At 36.2% G+C, this 16,138-nt stretch overlaps 1 protein-coding gene across 16 annotated transcripts in view; it reads right to left on the bottom strand.

The window, feature by feature from the left end:
• The window catches only part of HERC1 (HECT and RLD domain containing E3 ubiquitin protein ligase family member 1), a 172,472-nt gene that overhangs the window by 73,392 nt on the left and 82,942 nt on the right, over positions 1 to 16,138 (bottom strand). For 15 of the 16 annotated variants that reach the window (XM_015568536.1, XM_015568535.1, XM_015568534.1 and 12 more), the window contains 9 exons: positions 13,451 to 13,719; positions 10,712 to 10,927; positions 9,799 to 9,919; positions 8,850 to 9,087; positions 8,501 to 8,694; positions 5,463 to 5,618; positions 4,505 to 4,611; positions 3,981 to 4,091; positions 2,444 to 2,620 (listed from right to left, as the gene is read on the bottom strand). In XM_015568536.1, coding sequence (XP_015424022.1) covers positions 2,444 to 2,620; positions 3,981 to 4,091; positions 4,505 to 4,611; positions 5,463 to 5,618; positions 8,501 to 8,694; positions 8,850 to 9,087; positions 9,799 to 9,919; positions 10,712 to 10,927; positions 13,451 to 13,719 — 1,589 coding nt within the window. The remainder of the gene's footprint in view (positions 1 to 2,443; positions 2,621 to 3,980; positions 4,092 to 4,504; positions 4,612 to 5,462; positions 5,619 to 8,500; positions 8,695 to 8,849; positions 9,088 to 9,798; positions 9,920 to 10,711; positions 10,928 to 13,450; positions 13,720 to 16,138) is intronic. The other variant, XM_015568537.1, reaches the window with a different exon arrangement.

Here is a 16,138-nt window from a genome sequence, read left to right as displayed (position 1 = left end):
GAAAGACAAAACTCTGATGCCTGATGGCTATGGAGTTACACCTGTTATGAAATAGCAGGTGAGTTGCTAACTGTTGTGAGAGGTAAAAGTTACCTATAGAATTAAAAAATAACAGATCCAAAACAAAACAAAAACAAAAACAAAAAACAGATCCATCTCAAAAATATGCACTTCAGGCTGGAAAATCATCAGCGTCTAGCAGGGGTTCTGAACCTTCTGGCCCTTTAAATACAGTTCCTCATGTTGTGACCCAACCATAAAATTATTTTCGTTGCTACTTCATAACTGTAATGTTGCTACTGTTATGAATCATAATGTAAATATCTGATATGCAGGATGGTCTTAAGTGACCCCTGTGAAAGGATCATTCGACCACCAAAGGGGTGAGAGAAAAAGAGAAGCCAAGGGAAAATTTGTTGTTTTTTACTCTAGACAGAAAAAAAAGGACCCAAATATTCCAACAAATAGACTTTAGATAGGCCAAAAAACAAACATTAGCTTGCAGTTGCTCTTTTCTCCAGGTTGCTGGGGAAAAGTTAAAAAATCCCTGAAGGTGCCCTGGCCGGTTTGGCTCACTGGTTACAGCATTGGCTCTTAGACTGAAGGGTCATGGCTTCAATTCTGATCAAGGGCAAGTACCTCGGTTGCAGGCTCAATCCCCACCCTGGTCAGGGCACATGGGGGAAACATCCAATTGATGTGTCTCTCTCACATCCATGTTTCTCTTTCCGCCCCCCCTTCCATTCTCTCTTAAAAAAAAAAAAAAGGAAAAGAAAATCCTTGGGTGAGGCTAACAAATTCCCTGAAGATGAGTTTTGGGTAGGCCAAAAATAAGAGAACTGTATTCTGCTCTTTCCTCCAAAAGAGAGGGAAAGGGGTATTAAATCAGTTTCTAGGGCTAGAGCAAAGCTTTAAAAAGATTACAGAAAGAAAAAAAAAAAGCCATGCCAACTATTTTCTTTAGTTTAGATACAACCACTGCTGTAGCAGTGCCTTTCATCCAATCAATTAACCCTATAAAGGGTAAATTTACTGGTAAAAGTTTCAGTAAACTTGGGATCTGAGCAGGGCAAGTAAAATTTAAAAACAGCTGTGTTTTATGGCTACTGCATCTGGATGTATGATAAAAATGGATGTAAAATGTTATAGGCTTGTAACTTCATAAATGCTAAGAGATCGTCCTGATCAGTTAAAGCTGCAAAGAAAAAACATGCTCATGGGACACAACCTCCTTGGTTTTTTTTGCCACTTGTGGGTTTACTGGAATTTAAACTCTTTAAGTATTACAAATAAAACAGGTATCCATAACTGATGATATTTTGCTATGGGTTTTGACTATTGGAGCCTCTGGAAAAAGGGAGACAAAATAAAAAGAATAGCAATTTTTAGAGTTGTAAAAAGAAGTTTTTAGTTGCCAGTGAGTTCTTGTAAAATCAGATGTCTGATTCAGCCTGAAGTGCCTATTTTTTGAGTGGGTAAATTTGGACTCAGACTGACAATGCTTAAAAAGGGCTTAGGAAAGCCTTGGACTTTAAAAAACAGCTGTATGGCACTACATCTAGGATTTCTTGCTGTCAAAAAAGTTGTTAGCTTTTTAGAATCCTAAATTCACAGATTCTAATTGCCTGGACCTGACTCTAAGTTAAAACCTGTTACTGTCTGCTATGGGCTGTTTCAACCCAACATGAACTGTGCTCAAGTAAAGGCGCAATGGACAAAACTCAAACTCTGGGACTATTGCAGATTTTGGATTTCTTTCTGGTATCATAAACTATGAAAACATCATGGATTCTGGCTGGACTGTATAGATCTCTTGCAAATGCCCCTGGGAAAGGTCTTATTCTTAGATTTCTGACATAGAAACTGATTACCTTCCTAACTTGTGATTCTTACTGTAAGCTGAAAGTTGAGAGGGTATACCACCACAGGGTGTATGACTGCTCTGATTACTCTTAAATTAGACTTTTGACCTCTTCTTGGGAATTTCCCACTGCTATTGACTTATTATGTTCAGCTTTTTGGTTTATTTGCTTATCTCTACATGTCTCATCTTTCTTCCGATATACATGCCTTAGTAGATGAAGCTCTACCCGGAAAGAGATGGATCTTTTCTTAGGCTGCTCACTGGATAAATGATTATGATAAAAGGAGGTAGAAAATTTGGTCATGTATTTTGAAACATTTTTTATTTTTTTATTAGTTTTTAGAGAGGGAGGAAGGAGGAGAGAGAGGGAGAGAAAGAGAGAGAGAAACATGAATTGGTTGCCTCCTGTATACACTATGTATATTTTTCACTCACTTTCCATTATATTAACATAGTACACAATGATAGAATATTTACGTATAATGGTTTTTTAAAAAGTAATTTCATACATTTTTTCAAAAGAACCTGGAAAAAGGACTAAAATACAAAATGTTAAAAACTATTTGCAATTCTACACACCTTCCACTGATAGCAACCAGAAGTTACTCCAGTTGATGCCAATCCATATCCTTTTCCTCCACTGCCATGAGTTAATATCTGTCCATTCTCCACTAGGCAACATTGAGCTTTCTCTGGGTCAAAGGATACTTCTTGTATAGGGAGATTCTCATCTTCTTCCTCCAACTCTCCTTGCTTCTACCAGAAAGGAAGCTGGGTCAGTATTATGCAGTAATCTAGATCTCACTTAATATATATTCTAAAATTGCTTGGTTTGAGCCTAGAAATAACTGGTATCTAGTAGATAACTGGTACTGTGTAGGCAATAAAAACACAATGATAAATATAGCATGGCCCCTGCCCATAAAGAGCTTACAATTAGGGGATAGAGAAACAAATAAATATGACCAATATTGTAGCTAAGAGAATAACAGAAGTTACATAACAGGTATATAGCAGCAAGATAAAAGTTTAAGTAACTATGGTTGGAAAGGACAAATAAGCATTCAAAAGAGAGTAACTTGCGAGCTGGGTCCTGAATAATAAGGCCTTTAGCAGCTGATCAAAGGAGAGAAAGGCATTTAGGACAGTATGCATAGCATGTGTCAAATATGAAGGTGCAACAGAATTCATTGATTTAAAGTAATTGCAAGCAATGTGGAAGTTCTGGAGAATGAGATTGGCAGAAAAGGAGCCTACAAAGAGAAAATGAAACAAAAGCATAAAAGGCCTTGAATGCTATTTTAATATTAAGTTTTACGCCCAAGAAATACTCCAACACTTAGATTAAATAGAAGAGGAACAACCAATAAAAGAGAATGATAAGAAAAGGCCATTTTACTGAGATAGAAGGAAAGCCAGAAAAAGTGTGAAATCTGAAAACCAAAAGAAGAATTAGGTAGTTTTAGATGGATGGATTCAAGCTATTTAGGAGGTAAAATCAGTAAGGCCTACTGACTACATGGATAGGGACATTAGGAGATGTCTAGAGTTCCCAGAAATTCAGGGGCAACGGTTTGCGGAGGAGACACCTGGGCTAGCACTTAAATTTGGAAGGTAATGCATATGGGCAGGTGTGACTGAGACTGCTGGAAAAGCTAAGGACAGAACCCTGAGGAATACCAAAGTTTGAGATGAAGACAAAGAGAAAGTGGCAGCAAAGGAAAGATGCCTCCAAAAGGAATCAAGAATTGGCAGAGAATAGGTGAAGATCTGGGAGAAGGCAGTGTTCTGAAAACAACAGAAGGCTAGAGTTTCAAAAGGTCAAGTAAGACAGGGGGAAAAAATGTACGGTATTTAACACTTAGCTTTGTCATTTAATTTCCATACTTTGATGGAAGATAAACTATTAGGTTGAAGAGATAATGAGAAGTAAGGAAGTGATTGAAACATGTATAAGAGTACTCTTCTGAGAAGCTTAGCAATGTAGGACAATAGAGAAGATGTGGAGAGGAAACAGAATAATGGGATAGAACAAGGTTCCTCAGAGGAAAAGGAATCAAGAGACAGGATATTCACTTGTGCTGTCTAAAAATACCTTTTGGGGAAAATTGATTACCTGTAGTTTTATTTCTTGTTCTTTTTCCTTTATCTGAATAGCATGTTTGGCCTGAGCAATTGGTGTCTCCCACATACAATCCGACAAAAGGGAAAATAGGCGTTCAACAACCTATTTATTGAAGGAAAAAGAATAAAATTTGTAAAGGTAATTTTAAGTTTAGGAAAAATAAAATCATTCAACTATAATACTAAGTAACATGTAACATTTTATTATATCAATGTCCTACGGCTATTTTGGGTGGTTGCAATTATTTCTCTGTAGATGCCCAAACCTAGTAAGAAATTTCACAGACTTTCCTTTCCTTCTGACCTTGTAAGCATTCACTATCTCCTCCTTCTTACACTCCATTAATTTCTTTCTCCTTGCTTAGAGATGAAATTACAAGAAAGGAATCTCAGAAGGAGAAGTTTTGCTACTGAGAAAATGACACATTTACAACTGAAGAAGCTCTAGGTTTAGATTTTGGTTGAATCATGTTGTAGATGTCAAAAACATTTTCTAACAACTTTAAAAATAGAAACCTGGGCCATTTGATCATCTTCTACACCAGACTCACAAGCTGGTAGCACAGCCTCAAGGACGTGAAGGGCAAGGAGCCTTGTTCTTAAGTTACCAACTAGAGGAATACCTGAGGAAGGAAAGACATTTTCTTATTATTAATGTAACTGAAATTCAAAGTTTAAATGAGCTTCTTGAAAAAATATTCAAGGCTGCTAAGCATATATGGGTGAAATGGACTTCACTTCAACTTATTATCACAATAATTCTGGACTCATCCCATACCCATACCCATGTGCCAGGTTACTGTGTGATGGATTTCATACACATAATTTTGTTGATCCTCACAAACCCTACAGTATTATATCCTGATTTTACTGATGAGGAATTTGAAGCTCAGAAACATTAACTAACTTGATGAAGCTACACAGCTCAGTGGAGGCAGAGGTAGAGTTTTAAACACGTCTATTAATCTCTAAAGCTAAGACTTATCATACCCTTTCATTGCTTCTTCTCTGACTGACCTGACTGCCTCAAAGAGATTGTTAGAATTAATGGGAGTAAGCAATTTGTACATTCCTAAAGTAAGCACAATGAGAAGCTATAAGCAAAATAAAGTAATCATATCATGGTAAGAGAGAATGGACACATTCAGATTTGTATTCTGATAATCAAAATCTGTGCCAAATTATCATATTAAACAGGATATTTTCTGATTATTTTTATTACTGTAATTTGAACAAACAGGAACAAGTTCTCAATTAAATCCATGATCTTGTCCAGGGCTATTTTCTATTATTAATTCCTATCAATTTTACTTCTAAAATTAGTTTTCTTTTCAACAAATAAAGTACTTATAAAACAAGAAAAAAAAAGTCTTGAAATCAGGTCAGGTATCCGATGTTGTTAAAGTCTGGCATTATCTGAATAAAACACATGTGATGTATAAAAATACTCTAAAACAAGACAAAAGTAATATACCTGCAGAACACTTCTGAGACGCTATATTCAGAAGCACTTCTGTCCACTTAGGGGAAGCCATTTTTGACTGAATTGCTTTTGAAGATACAACTCTGCGAAGAAAAACTAGAAAATCTCCCAGATGCAGTTCAGCTGCGTGTTGCTTCCTAAGAGCAGCTGAAGAATGAAGAGACAAGTTTATATTACAGTCAAAAGCCAACAAACAGGAAATAGCCTTATATCAAATAAGTTCCATTTAGATTGCAGCAAGCAGAAACCTAAATTTAATGTCTAGATTGTCTGCTGCTGAATTTTTACAATTTAAATAACAGAATGGGGAAAAGATAGAAAATAAAGCCAAATTTAAAACATCTTTTACCTCTGTGTACAACAGTGTGTTGCTAGAATAAAATATGTATACTTGGTTTTGAATATATTTTTAATGTTATTCTATAAAACAATAGTTCCCTACCCAAGTCTAGAGTTCTACTGGACAGAATTAGTGGGAGATGTATGAAAAATTACGTATGCATGTGTATATGACTAATAAGAGAGTTCATAAATTTAATCACATTTTCAAAAAGTTCATGATTCCACTCCACCAGTCAAATTAAGAATCATATCTCAAAAAAAGACTGTATTTTCAGATTCTACAAAGAAGCAAATTTCTAGGCCTTATTCTGATTTGCCTAAGCTCAAAATCTGTAAGATTTTTGACACAAACTTGCCCTAACCAAACTTCCTAGTTTTCCCATCAGCATCAGCACCAGCCTTTCTCTTGTCTTATAATTTCCCTCCACCCTCTGCTTTTGAAGCCAGAGAACCATCTGTTCTTCCTGTAATACACCATGGTATGGTCTCTCATCATCCAACCTTTAAAATACCTCCTTGTGGGAGGGGGAAAAAAAAAAAAAGGAGACATATGTAATACTCTTTGTAATACTTTAAGCAATAAAAATAAATTAAAAAAAAAATACCTCCTTGTCCTGGCAAAGTCCCACTCAGAACCAGGGGAAAGTGTGCCAATGGGGCAGCTGCCCAGAATGTCAATCCCCAAGGGGCATTAAAACATAGAAAATCTTAATAATTTAAAGACAAGTGTATATAGCACTTCTTTCAGGAAGATCCTGGCATATTAAATTAAGGAAAACACAGACAAGTCACTTGTGATAGATAGATAGATAGATAGATAGATAGATAGATAGATAGATAGACAGACAGATGATAGATAGATTACTGGCCATATAAGCATGCCCCTTCACCCCGGCCCCCAACCCCTGCCACCAAGGGGCATGCTTAGATAGCCAGTAATCTATCTTCACAGATGTCTAATTAACTAGAGGACTTACGTTTTACTGAGATGGGTGTGCAAGTCCATGACTAAACTGCTAGGAACAATATGAGGGAAAAAGCTAGTAACTCCTCTACATTTCTTCTACACAGTTTTACCTCTTCTTTACTTAAATGTTAATAAGCAAATATTTTTTTATAATATTAGTTTGAAGAATATAAAATTATTAGCCTGCCCTGAGTACCCACATATCTCACTCCAACACATTCCTTCAAAATCCAGTTCAATAAACCTTTAGCTTTTGGTGGAGATACCTGGGAGAATTTCTTTTATGAGGCATCCATCCTACCCACCCCCCTTACGCCCAAGCAAGTATTTCTATAAGACACTAAATTAATTAAATTAATTAATGCCTGGAGACATTATATATAAGACTGGTTGATAGAACTTGATATAATTTGTGTTTCATTATCAATAGTACATTTGAAATGAAGGGTACACCTTTCAATTAAGAATTTAGAGGGCAGCCTGCCTCTGAACACCTGGCCAGCGCTGACTAGAATCAGACTCACTCCCAGCCATCCCCATAAATCAAGAATTGCAATGGCCTTCTCTCCAGGATGAGGTGAGGGGAGTGGATGTGTATTTGACCTGCTGAGATTGACTCACAGAACTGTTTCATTCTTTCCTGGATATGGTAGGATCCAGTTTTCTTGGGAACCAATAGGCTGAGAAGTAACTCTACTATGTATTCCCTGCTGTCCATATGTGCAATACTCAGCACAGAATAGTGAGAAGCTATCACCTTAACAACCCTGTATCTACGACTAGGTCACAGGAAAACAGGAGGTGAAATTAAATGCTAGTATTTATTTTATCAGACCCTGTGAGCCTGTATATGCTCTATCTATAAGCACCACACTCTTTATATAAAACGGGAGAAAAACTCTGCAATAGATTAGGGAATTGGAGCACAGAATGGTTAAGTAACTTGCTCTCTATGCATCCATCCATTCATCCATACATCCACGCTTCATTTTGTCTGTGTTATCTATGTATCTATCCATCCCCTGGAATTTATTATGGTAATAAGATATGGTAGTTTCACACACATTTTTAAATAAATGACCAATTTTAGACCTTTACTTCCTTAATTATGTAACATACATTGTGGTGGTTCTACTCAAGGTTTAATTAATTTAATTTACTGAAATACAATGTTCACTATAGTTTTTTAAAGCTATGAGCAGATGATCATATTACAGCAATCAAAAATTATAATGGCTAAGGATAACAAGAATCTTTTTAGTGACTAGGGAACACAGCAGCTAACCTAGCGAGAAATTCAACTCCTCTAATTCTAACCCAGTTCCCAAATAATAAAACCCTTGGTCCTGGGGAAACACTTAAGTCAAAAGTATGATTAGAGATGGGTTGTCAGGATCAGATGCTAAAAAAACATATCCTGGGGAAATTAGTCACCTAGAACCTCTAGGTTCTTGAACCAGGACAGCCAAGGAGACACTGAACCTAGAGAGTAAGCAATATGGTCACCACATCAGATTTAATGGACTTAAAAGAAAGAAGGTTTAGTCAGAAACCCACCTATATCATACACATCGGTATAGAAAAGGAGTTTCTAAATGAACAAATAAAAATCCTTTCATGTCCACAACAGAAAAAAGTATACATTCTAATGATATGCACACAAAGGGGACTCAATAAATGCTTGTAAATAAGGACAGAAAAAAGGGTTTGTGATAGATACCTCTGAAATCTCTCTTCTCAGTTTCTCCACTGGAGTCAAGTTTTTTTTCTTCTTCTTCACCATCTTCTCCTTCGCATTCTCCAAAAGAGGCCATAAGTAGTACACCAGTTTGGGATAACAAATTCTTCAACTGACTACAGAGTAGATCCAACAAGGACTGAACTACCTTGGGGCTCAGTTTATCGGCATAGGTCCTACATGAAATAACAGGAAAAAAATAAATGGTAATAACACAGAAGGGCAAATGTTATAATTAAACACATACAGGAGATTAGGAGAAAAGTGAAATTACTAAAATGTGAAAATACCAGACGCAACACAGTTCTATCAAGACATCTATAATGCTCACCCTGTAGTGATGGCTAGAATCTGGAGCAATCTTGTACTAGCCACTTTTAAAGCTGTGCTAAGCTGAGAAACACCCGTCTTCGGCAATAACTGCAGAGGCTGTCCTAGCATAGTGTCTGTGCCACATAACTGCGATAATACGTTTAGCAGACCAGTGGAAATTGCCAAAGAAACATCCACTGGTTGATAGTGAACACTCAAAGCAAACACTGTAACCAAAAGGAGACGCTGCTGGGCTTCTAAAAATAAAAAGGAAAGAAAGACAATTGAGAATCACCTTTAAGTAAATGAAGCATTTACTAAAATGGACTATATTCTAAAATATAAATACTAATATGGAATACCATTACAATTTCAAATATTTATTCTTTACCTGTAAGTTGATCTATTAATGTCAAATACAAAGTGTATTTATATATAAAAAAGCCAACAGACCAGAATGACAGAACAATCAGAACAACTGGGATAACCTGTGACTATGATGCGCACTGCGGCAACCAACTGGCCCGATCGCCCCCACCTAACCTCCCGCAGCCCCTCCCCCAGGCCAGCTCAGCCCTGATTGGGCACCGATTGGAGACGGGGGCCAGCCGTCAAGCTCCCATCTTCCCTCTCCCTCCCCACCTCCCCGACGGCCTGGCCTGATTGGCTTCCATTGGGGTGGGTTGGCCGGACCCCACTCATGCATGAATTCGTGCATCGGGCCTCTAGTCTTCTATAATAATAAAAGCATAATATGCTAATTAGACCAGACGTCCTTCCTGATGTCCTTCCTTCCAGACAAAGCTGCAGTAGGCAGGGGTCGAGGCAGAGGTAGCCGCTGCAGCCGCGGCAGGGGCAAAGGCCCTTGCATGAATTTCATGTATCAGGCCTCTAGTGTAGCACAACTATCTAGCATAAACGTAGGCAAAAATAATTTGCAACCTGTATTTCCATGGGCAGTTACTTACCAATGTGATGCTTGTTTGCTTGCAGGGCTCTCTCCAGGGTAGCAGACAATTGTTGATAAATCTTATGCACAGCTACCTGGATTTCAATCTGTATGTTTCTCTTAGCTGCTCTGATCCCATCCTGAATTACAAATAAAGATTTACTTTTTCTATTAGCAAAAATAATTCCTCTTACCAAAATAAAAGTAATAGCCCTTTTATCCTTAGTCTAGCTAACTGGTAGAGCCCTATGGTGGCTTTTAATTATTTAGTATATTTCAGTACATAAAAGTTTTAAAATAAATTTATTTTTAAATTGATAATTCCTAATTCTATACAATCTTTCTCCTTTCCCACAAAGCATGTGTTCCTTCATAAATATGAAAGACATAAAGATAACACTCAAAAACGTTTTTTCAAACAACCTGAGAATCTAGACAGAATGATTAAGTCTAAAATGTAAATTTTTGAAACCCATCCTTCCAAACACCCTATCCCAACTTAGATTTCTTTCTACCAACTTGGCTAAGGGTTAATAAAACTAAGCCAGCAGAGAATCTGAAAGTACAACAGTGCTATGGCTCACCTAACCCCAACTATAATACTATTATTCAGGAAACAAAGCCAATGAGATATCTTTAGGAGTCATCTCAAAGTGTTTTTTTAAATATATTTTAATTGATTTTAGAGAGGAAGACATAGAGATAGAAACATCACTGAGAATCATTGACTGACTGACTCCTGCATGTCCTGACTGGGAATCCGAACTGTGACCTCCTGGTTCATAAGTCAATAATGCTCAACCACCGAACCACACCGGCTGGGCTAAAAGTCTGCATTTTAAAACTTCAATCTTAAACCCAAAATTACAAAACTGGTTTTGTAAAAAGACAGTTAAAATCTGAATATACTGCAAGGTGTCATCGTCACCTACCTGATAGTGATGCAGTCGGCCACTCTCTCCTTTGGCTCCTGCGTGTCCAACAGTGCCTAAACCAAAACACCCTGCTAGAAACTGCAGCCTCACAGATGTGAGCAGTGTGGATGACTGGAAGCCTGAGCTCAACCTGCTTCCTGCCAGAGAGATGCTACCTTTTTCTTCCATTCCAGACAACAGAATGAGGATCTGGTGAAGTGCCTCTAAACGAAGCTTGAGAAAAGTAAAATAACCATAGGTTAGAGTTCTTCACTGAACTGAGACACAAAGGAACTCTGTATGTCACAAACAATATATTATATATCACAGAATATTCTAACATTTCTTAGGAATTTATTTTATTAAGATGAAAATTTTTAAAAATCAAAATATCTCTAGAAACCTTATAAGCATACTATAGTACAAAAGAGGCTACACAGTACAATGTGAAAAGTAATAGATTTGAATGTAGAAGACCTGGTTTCAAGGCTAGACCCTGCTACCTACTGTGTGGCCTTAGGAAACTCACTTAACTTCTTGAGTCTCCCTTTCTTCAGATGTAAAATGAGGCTAATGGTACTATTGTAACCTCCTCGCAAAGCTACTATGATGCTCATGAGGAGATATATGTGAAGGTTTCAAAACTGTAAGGTAGTATAGTTATTGCTATATTAGTAACTTTATAATACTCTAGCTCAAGAATTAGAAATATTTCTTTTTTATAATTAAACTTAGTGGGGTGACACTGGTTAATAAGATTATATAGTTTTCAAGTGTACATTTCTATGACACATATCTATATTGCATTGTGTGTCTATCACCTAAAGTCAGATCTTTTTCCATCACCAAATATTTGACTTATCTTTTACTACCCTCCCCGCTTTCATAGATACTGTTGTGTCTATGAGATTTTATCTGTTTTTTTTGTCTATTTGTTTTTCTTGTTTGTCCATTTGTTGATTTCAGTTTTACATCCCACATATAAGTGAGAAGTATTTCTGAAAGGTTTCTCTGTGGTTCGCTTCAACTTCTGACTCTACCTTCCCTAGGAGAACAATATCTATCACTGTAGTCAATCAGCCTAACCCTCCTCTCTTTTTTTGGAAATAATTTTACATTTACAGAAGAGTTTTGAAGATAGAGTTCTTGCATATCTTCCCCTAATGTTAATATCTTATGTAACTATGGTAATGTTACTCTTTCTTTTTTAAATATATCTTTATTGATTTCAGAGAGGAAGGGAGAGGCAAAGAGAGACAGAACCAAGAAATTAACATTGGGACAACACTACTGACTAACGCACAGACTTCATTTAGAATTCACCAATTTGCCCATAATATCCTTCTTCTATTCCAGGATATCACATTGCATTTAGTTGTCATGTTTCCTTAATCTCCTTTAGTCTATGACAGTTTCTGTCTTTTCTTGTTTTTCATGACCATGACACACTGAAAGAGCTATTCATGTAGCTTATAGAATGTCCCTCAATTTGGGTTTGCCTGATGTTTTCTCATGACTGAACTAGAGTTATGGATTTGGGGGAAGAATACTTTAAAGTCTTCTTTTAACATTATCAGAGTTACATGATATCACCATCTTATTACTGGTAATGTTACTCTTTCTTTTTAAATATATCTTTATTGATTTCGAAGAGAAAGGGAGAGGGAGAGACAGAAACATCAATGATGAAAGATAGTCACTGATTGGCTGCCTCCTGCATGCCCCTTACTGGGGATCAAGCCCGCAACCTGGGCATGTACAGAAACAACAATAATGAGAGGGAATCATTGATCGGCTGCTTCCTGCACGCCCCACACTGAGGACTAATCCTGCAACCTGGGCATGTCCCTGACTGGGAATGGAACTTTGACCTCCTGGTTCACAGATCAATGCTAAATCACTGACCCATACTAGCCGGGTAGTAATGTTCTTTTTTTTCTTTTTATCTATTTTTATATATTTTTATTAATTTCAGAGAGGAAGGGAGACAAAGAGAGAGATAGAAACATCAATGATGACAGAGAATCATTGATTGGCTGCCTTCCACATGCCTCCTACTGGGATCAAGCCCACAACCCGGGCATGTGCCCTTGATTGGAATCAAACCTGGGACCCTTCAGTCCACAGGCCGAGGTTCTATCCACTGAGCCAAACCAGCTAGGGCACTTGGTTCAGGAGATGTATGCCAGGTTTCTGCAACATAAAATTACTCCCTTTTCATACTGTTGTTAGCCCTGAGTCACTAAGTCCAACTTACCCTCAAATGGAGGAGGAGTTAAGCTCCAGCTCCCAGAGAAACGAGTATCAAAGAATTTGTGGACATGTTAAAAACACAATAATCAATAAATATTTTGAGGGAGATACTTTGAGGTTAAGCAGACATCCTGTGTCTCCTTAAAGTTCTGCTCCCTAATTTTAGCATTCATCATTATTACTATGGTGTTCTAATCTAACCCTTTTTAAAGGAAGATAAACGGAGGCTCTGAGAAGAGATAGCCAGTCTCACTCTATAGTTTCTAGAATCTAGGAGATAAGACTTCTGATTAGAGTATCTTGTTCTAAGAGATGGAAATAAAAAATGCACTTTTCAAACAAAATATGCTGCTATAGTTAAGATAATGACACCAAAGTATTCAGGTGGAGGAAAGGGGGAGGAAATGAATATAAGAAAAGGAAAAGTTTTCCCCACAATTTTACATTCAGTGGTTCAGTTTAAGTTTCCATAGTCCCTCACAGGAATAAATATCAAAGACTTACTTCTGCTCTTAACTGCTGCTGTTCCATTGCAATGATAGAAGCCTGGGGACTTGTAGACATACTTTCCTCTGGCTCTTTAAAACCTGGGGCATTCCCCACATCTCCACTCACAAAACTTACAACATTTTCAATCAAAGTGTGAACTCCCAAAGACTTGGTAAGATCAAAATCAGACTCAAAGGAGTAAGAGGAATTGCACAACCAGTCTCTGCTATGTTTCAGGCGAGCCCAAGAGTCGTTCCGGGATTCCAACTGACTGTGGATAGGACCTACATACAAACAGAACAAACATGCATCAATGGTAACCCTGTAGAGAACACAATCTGAAACTAGATGAGGGCTGAGTACTGCTACCATACCAACTGGTGAGAAATGGATACTTATGTTTGAATACATGCATGCATTAAGTGAATCGGAGCAAAATGCTTTTGTAAAAAAATAACAAACAAAAACTATAGCAATGTAAGAAAATAAAGGGAAAGCCCTGTTTGATGTACCAGTATCTCTGTAAGCGCTTTAGCAACACACTGCCACAAGAAAAAGGAAGGCAGAAGCTGCTCTCAAAATGCTTAGCTTAAAATGCTCTGCAGTATTAAACCAGACCATTATTTATGAACAAAAAGGAACTGGGCACTTAGGACACTGCTGCTAAGACCTATAGTAATAGGACTTCATCTGATTTAACGTATCATTGCAAAAAGTAAGTTAAGACTGTGCAAAGTGTCTACATATCTGCAATAAAACATTACCAAAAAATGAATATTGAAGGGCAAGTAAACTTACACAGAAAGGAGACACAAACATCACCCTTTGGATTTCATTAATATAAGGAACACTTTCACTGTTTCATGTGCATATTTATTACACATTGTGAAACTCCTATATAGAGGAAGCAAAGTTTCACAGACAAGAATATGTAAGATTTACCATAAAGTGACAGGTATATAAAATTACCAAATGGTTCACAGTAGTTGCAAAATATAATACCATTAGTTTTGCCAATGAGCCTTTTCTAGACTAAAATCTTTAGACAGCAAAAATGTTAATATGTTTGAATACAACTGTCCAAGTCATATGGCAATATTAGCTTTAAATAAATATAGAAATGTCCAATTCCTACAGGCTTTGTCTTTTTTAGTTTAACTGATCTCAGGTATACAAATTAGATTAGTCATAATCCTGGGCTCACGATATATTCTCATCGTTGGTCCATTCATGGCCTGCTTTTGTATTTATATTTATTTATAATAAATATGAACACAAGAACTAGAAAACTAACAATAACTTGTATCTATCTGTTCCTCTTCCAACCCATCTCTCCCTGTCTCCTATCTAAGGTTTTTACTATCCCTAAGTCTGGTTTTATCATTCCTTTGGTTTTATTGTTGTAAAATATTGTTTTATTAGTATATATATATATATATATATATACCCTAACAAAGTTTAGTTCTAGTTACTTTAGACTTTATAAAAAAGTATAATTTATATACATATGTATACATATATGACATACTCTTTTCATTCAATAGTATATTGCTAATATTCATTCACACTATTGCATATAGCCATGGCTCATTTGTTTGAGTGCTGCATAATATTCTATCATGTGAATATACTAAATTTCTCTATTAGAAATGTATCTAAAGGTATTCAATAAATTATGCATTACAAAAATTATATTTGTTACATAACTAGATGGAAAAGATTTGGGAAGAGAACTATTTAAGCACTAATGCCCACAGAGAAAAAAAACTAACAAAATATTAATTGTATAATTTATTTTTGAATTATCACATCGGTGTCAGTAAAACCCCAGGACTGCAAAATCAAAATAGAAAGTCAAACATAAAGTAACTGTAAAATAATTATATACATTCTACTAAATAATTTAGAATGACAAAGAATATATGGTTTATCTGCCTTTCATGTTTTAACAAGAATTCTTTAAAAATGTTGAATATTCTGTTTTACTGAACATGAAAAATACCAATCTGAAAATTTCCCCAAATTACATAGCTAAATATTTTTTGTGTAAAATAGAAAAGAGTAAAACTTCAAAGATGCCTAATTAAGTAATTAATAATGTCACAGATATATAATTTTTAATTAAATTAGAAGTATTTAAAGACTAAAGTAGGGGTTAAGGGGAAAAAAATTATTTTCCATTTTCCTAAGCATTGCATATTCAGAATCTAGATGTATACTTAACTTACAAATTATAGTTTTTGGCTCATTGCATTGAGCTTGTTTGTTCAATAATACAATTCAGAATAAAAAGTTCTGCTTTCCATCCCTTACAAACCACTTTTCAAAATGAAAAAAATGTGCAATGAGTTAGTGTTAGGACCAAAGTAAAAGAGATCTTAAAGATTATCTTGTCCAATTTCCTTGAACTTGAGGAAAGAGGTGTTCAATTAAATTGATCTGCTAAATTATTAATACTAATTCCTTAATTTTATGGGAGGTTGTCTTATATATTCCTGTTATCAATCAAGTCATAAGTCATTAGCGCATGGGAATTTCAATTGCCTGCCTACACTAAGGTTTGAATGTAAAGAATATACAAATACTGAATTGCCTTAATACACTCCAAAATATTCTATGGAGTGGGTGGCCAACACCCAAATTAAATCCTCTCTACAATTTCAAGCAGAGGTAAGCAAACTTTTTCTGTAAAGAGCCAGATAG

The sequence above is a fragment of the Myotis davidii genome, unplaced genomic scaffold, assembly GCF_000327345.1.
Source record: "Myotis davidii unplaced genomic scaffold, ASM32734v1 scaffold461, whole genome shotgun sequence".
NCBI classification, from domain to species: Eukaryota; Metazoa; Chordata; class Mammalia; order Chiroptera; family Vespertilionidae; genus Myotis; species Myotis davidii.
This window is presented reverse-complemented; position numbering and strand designations above follow the sequence as displayed.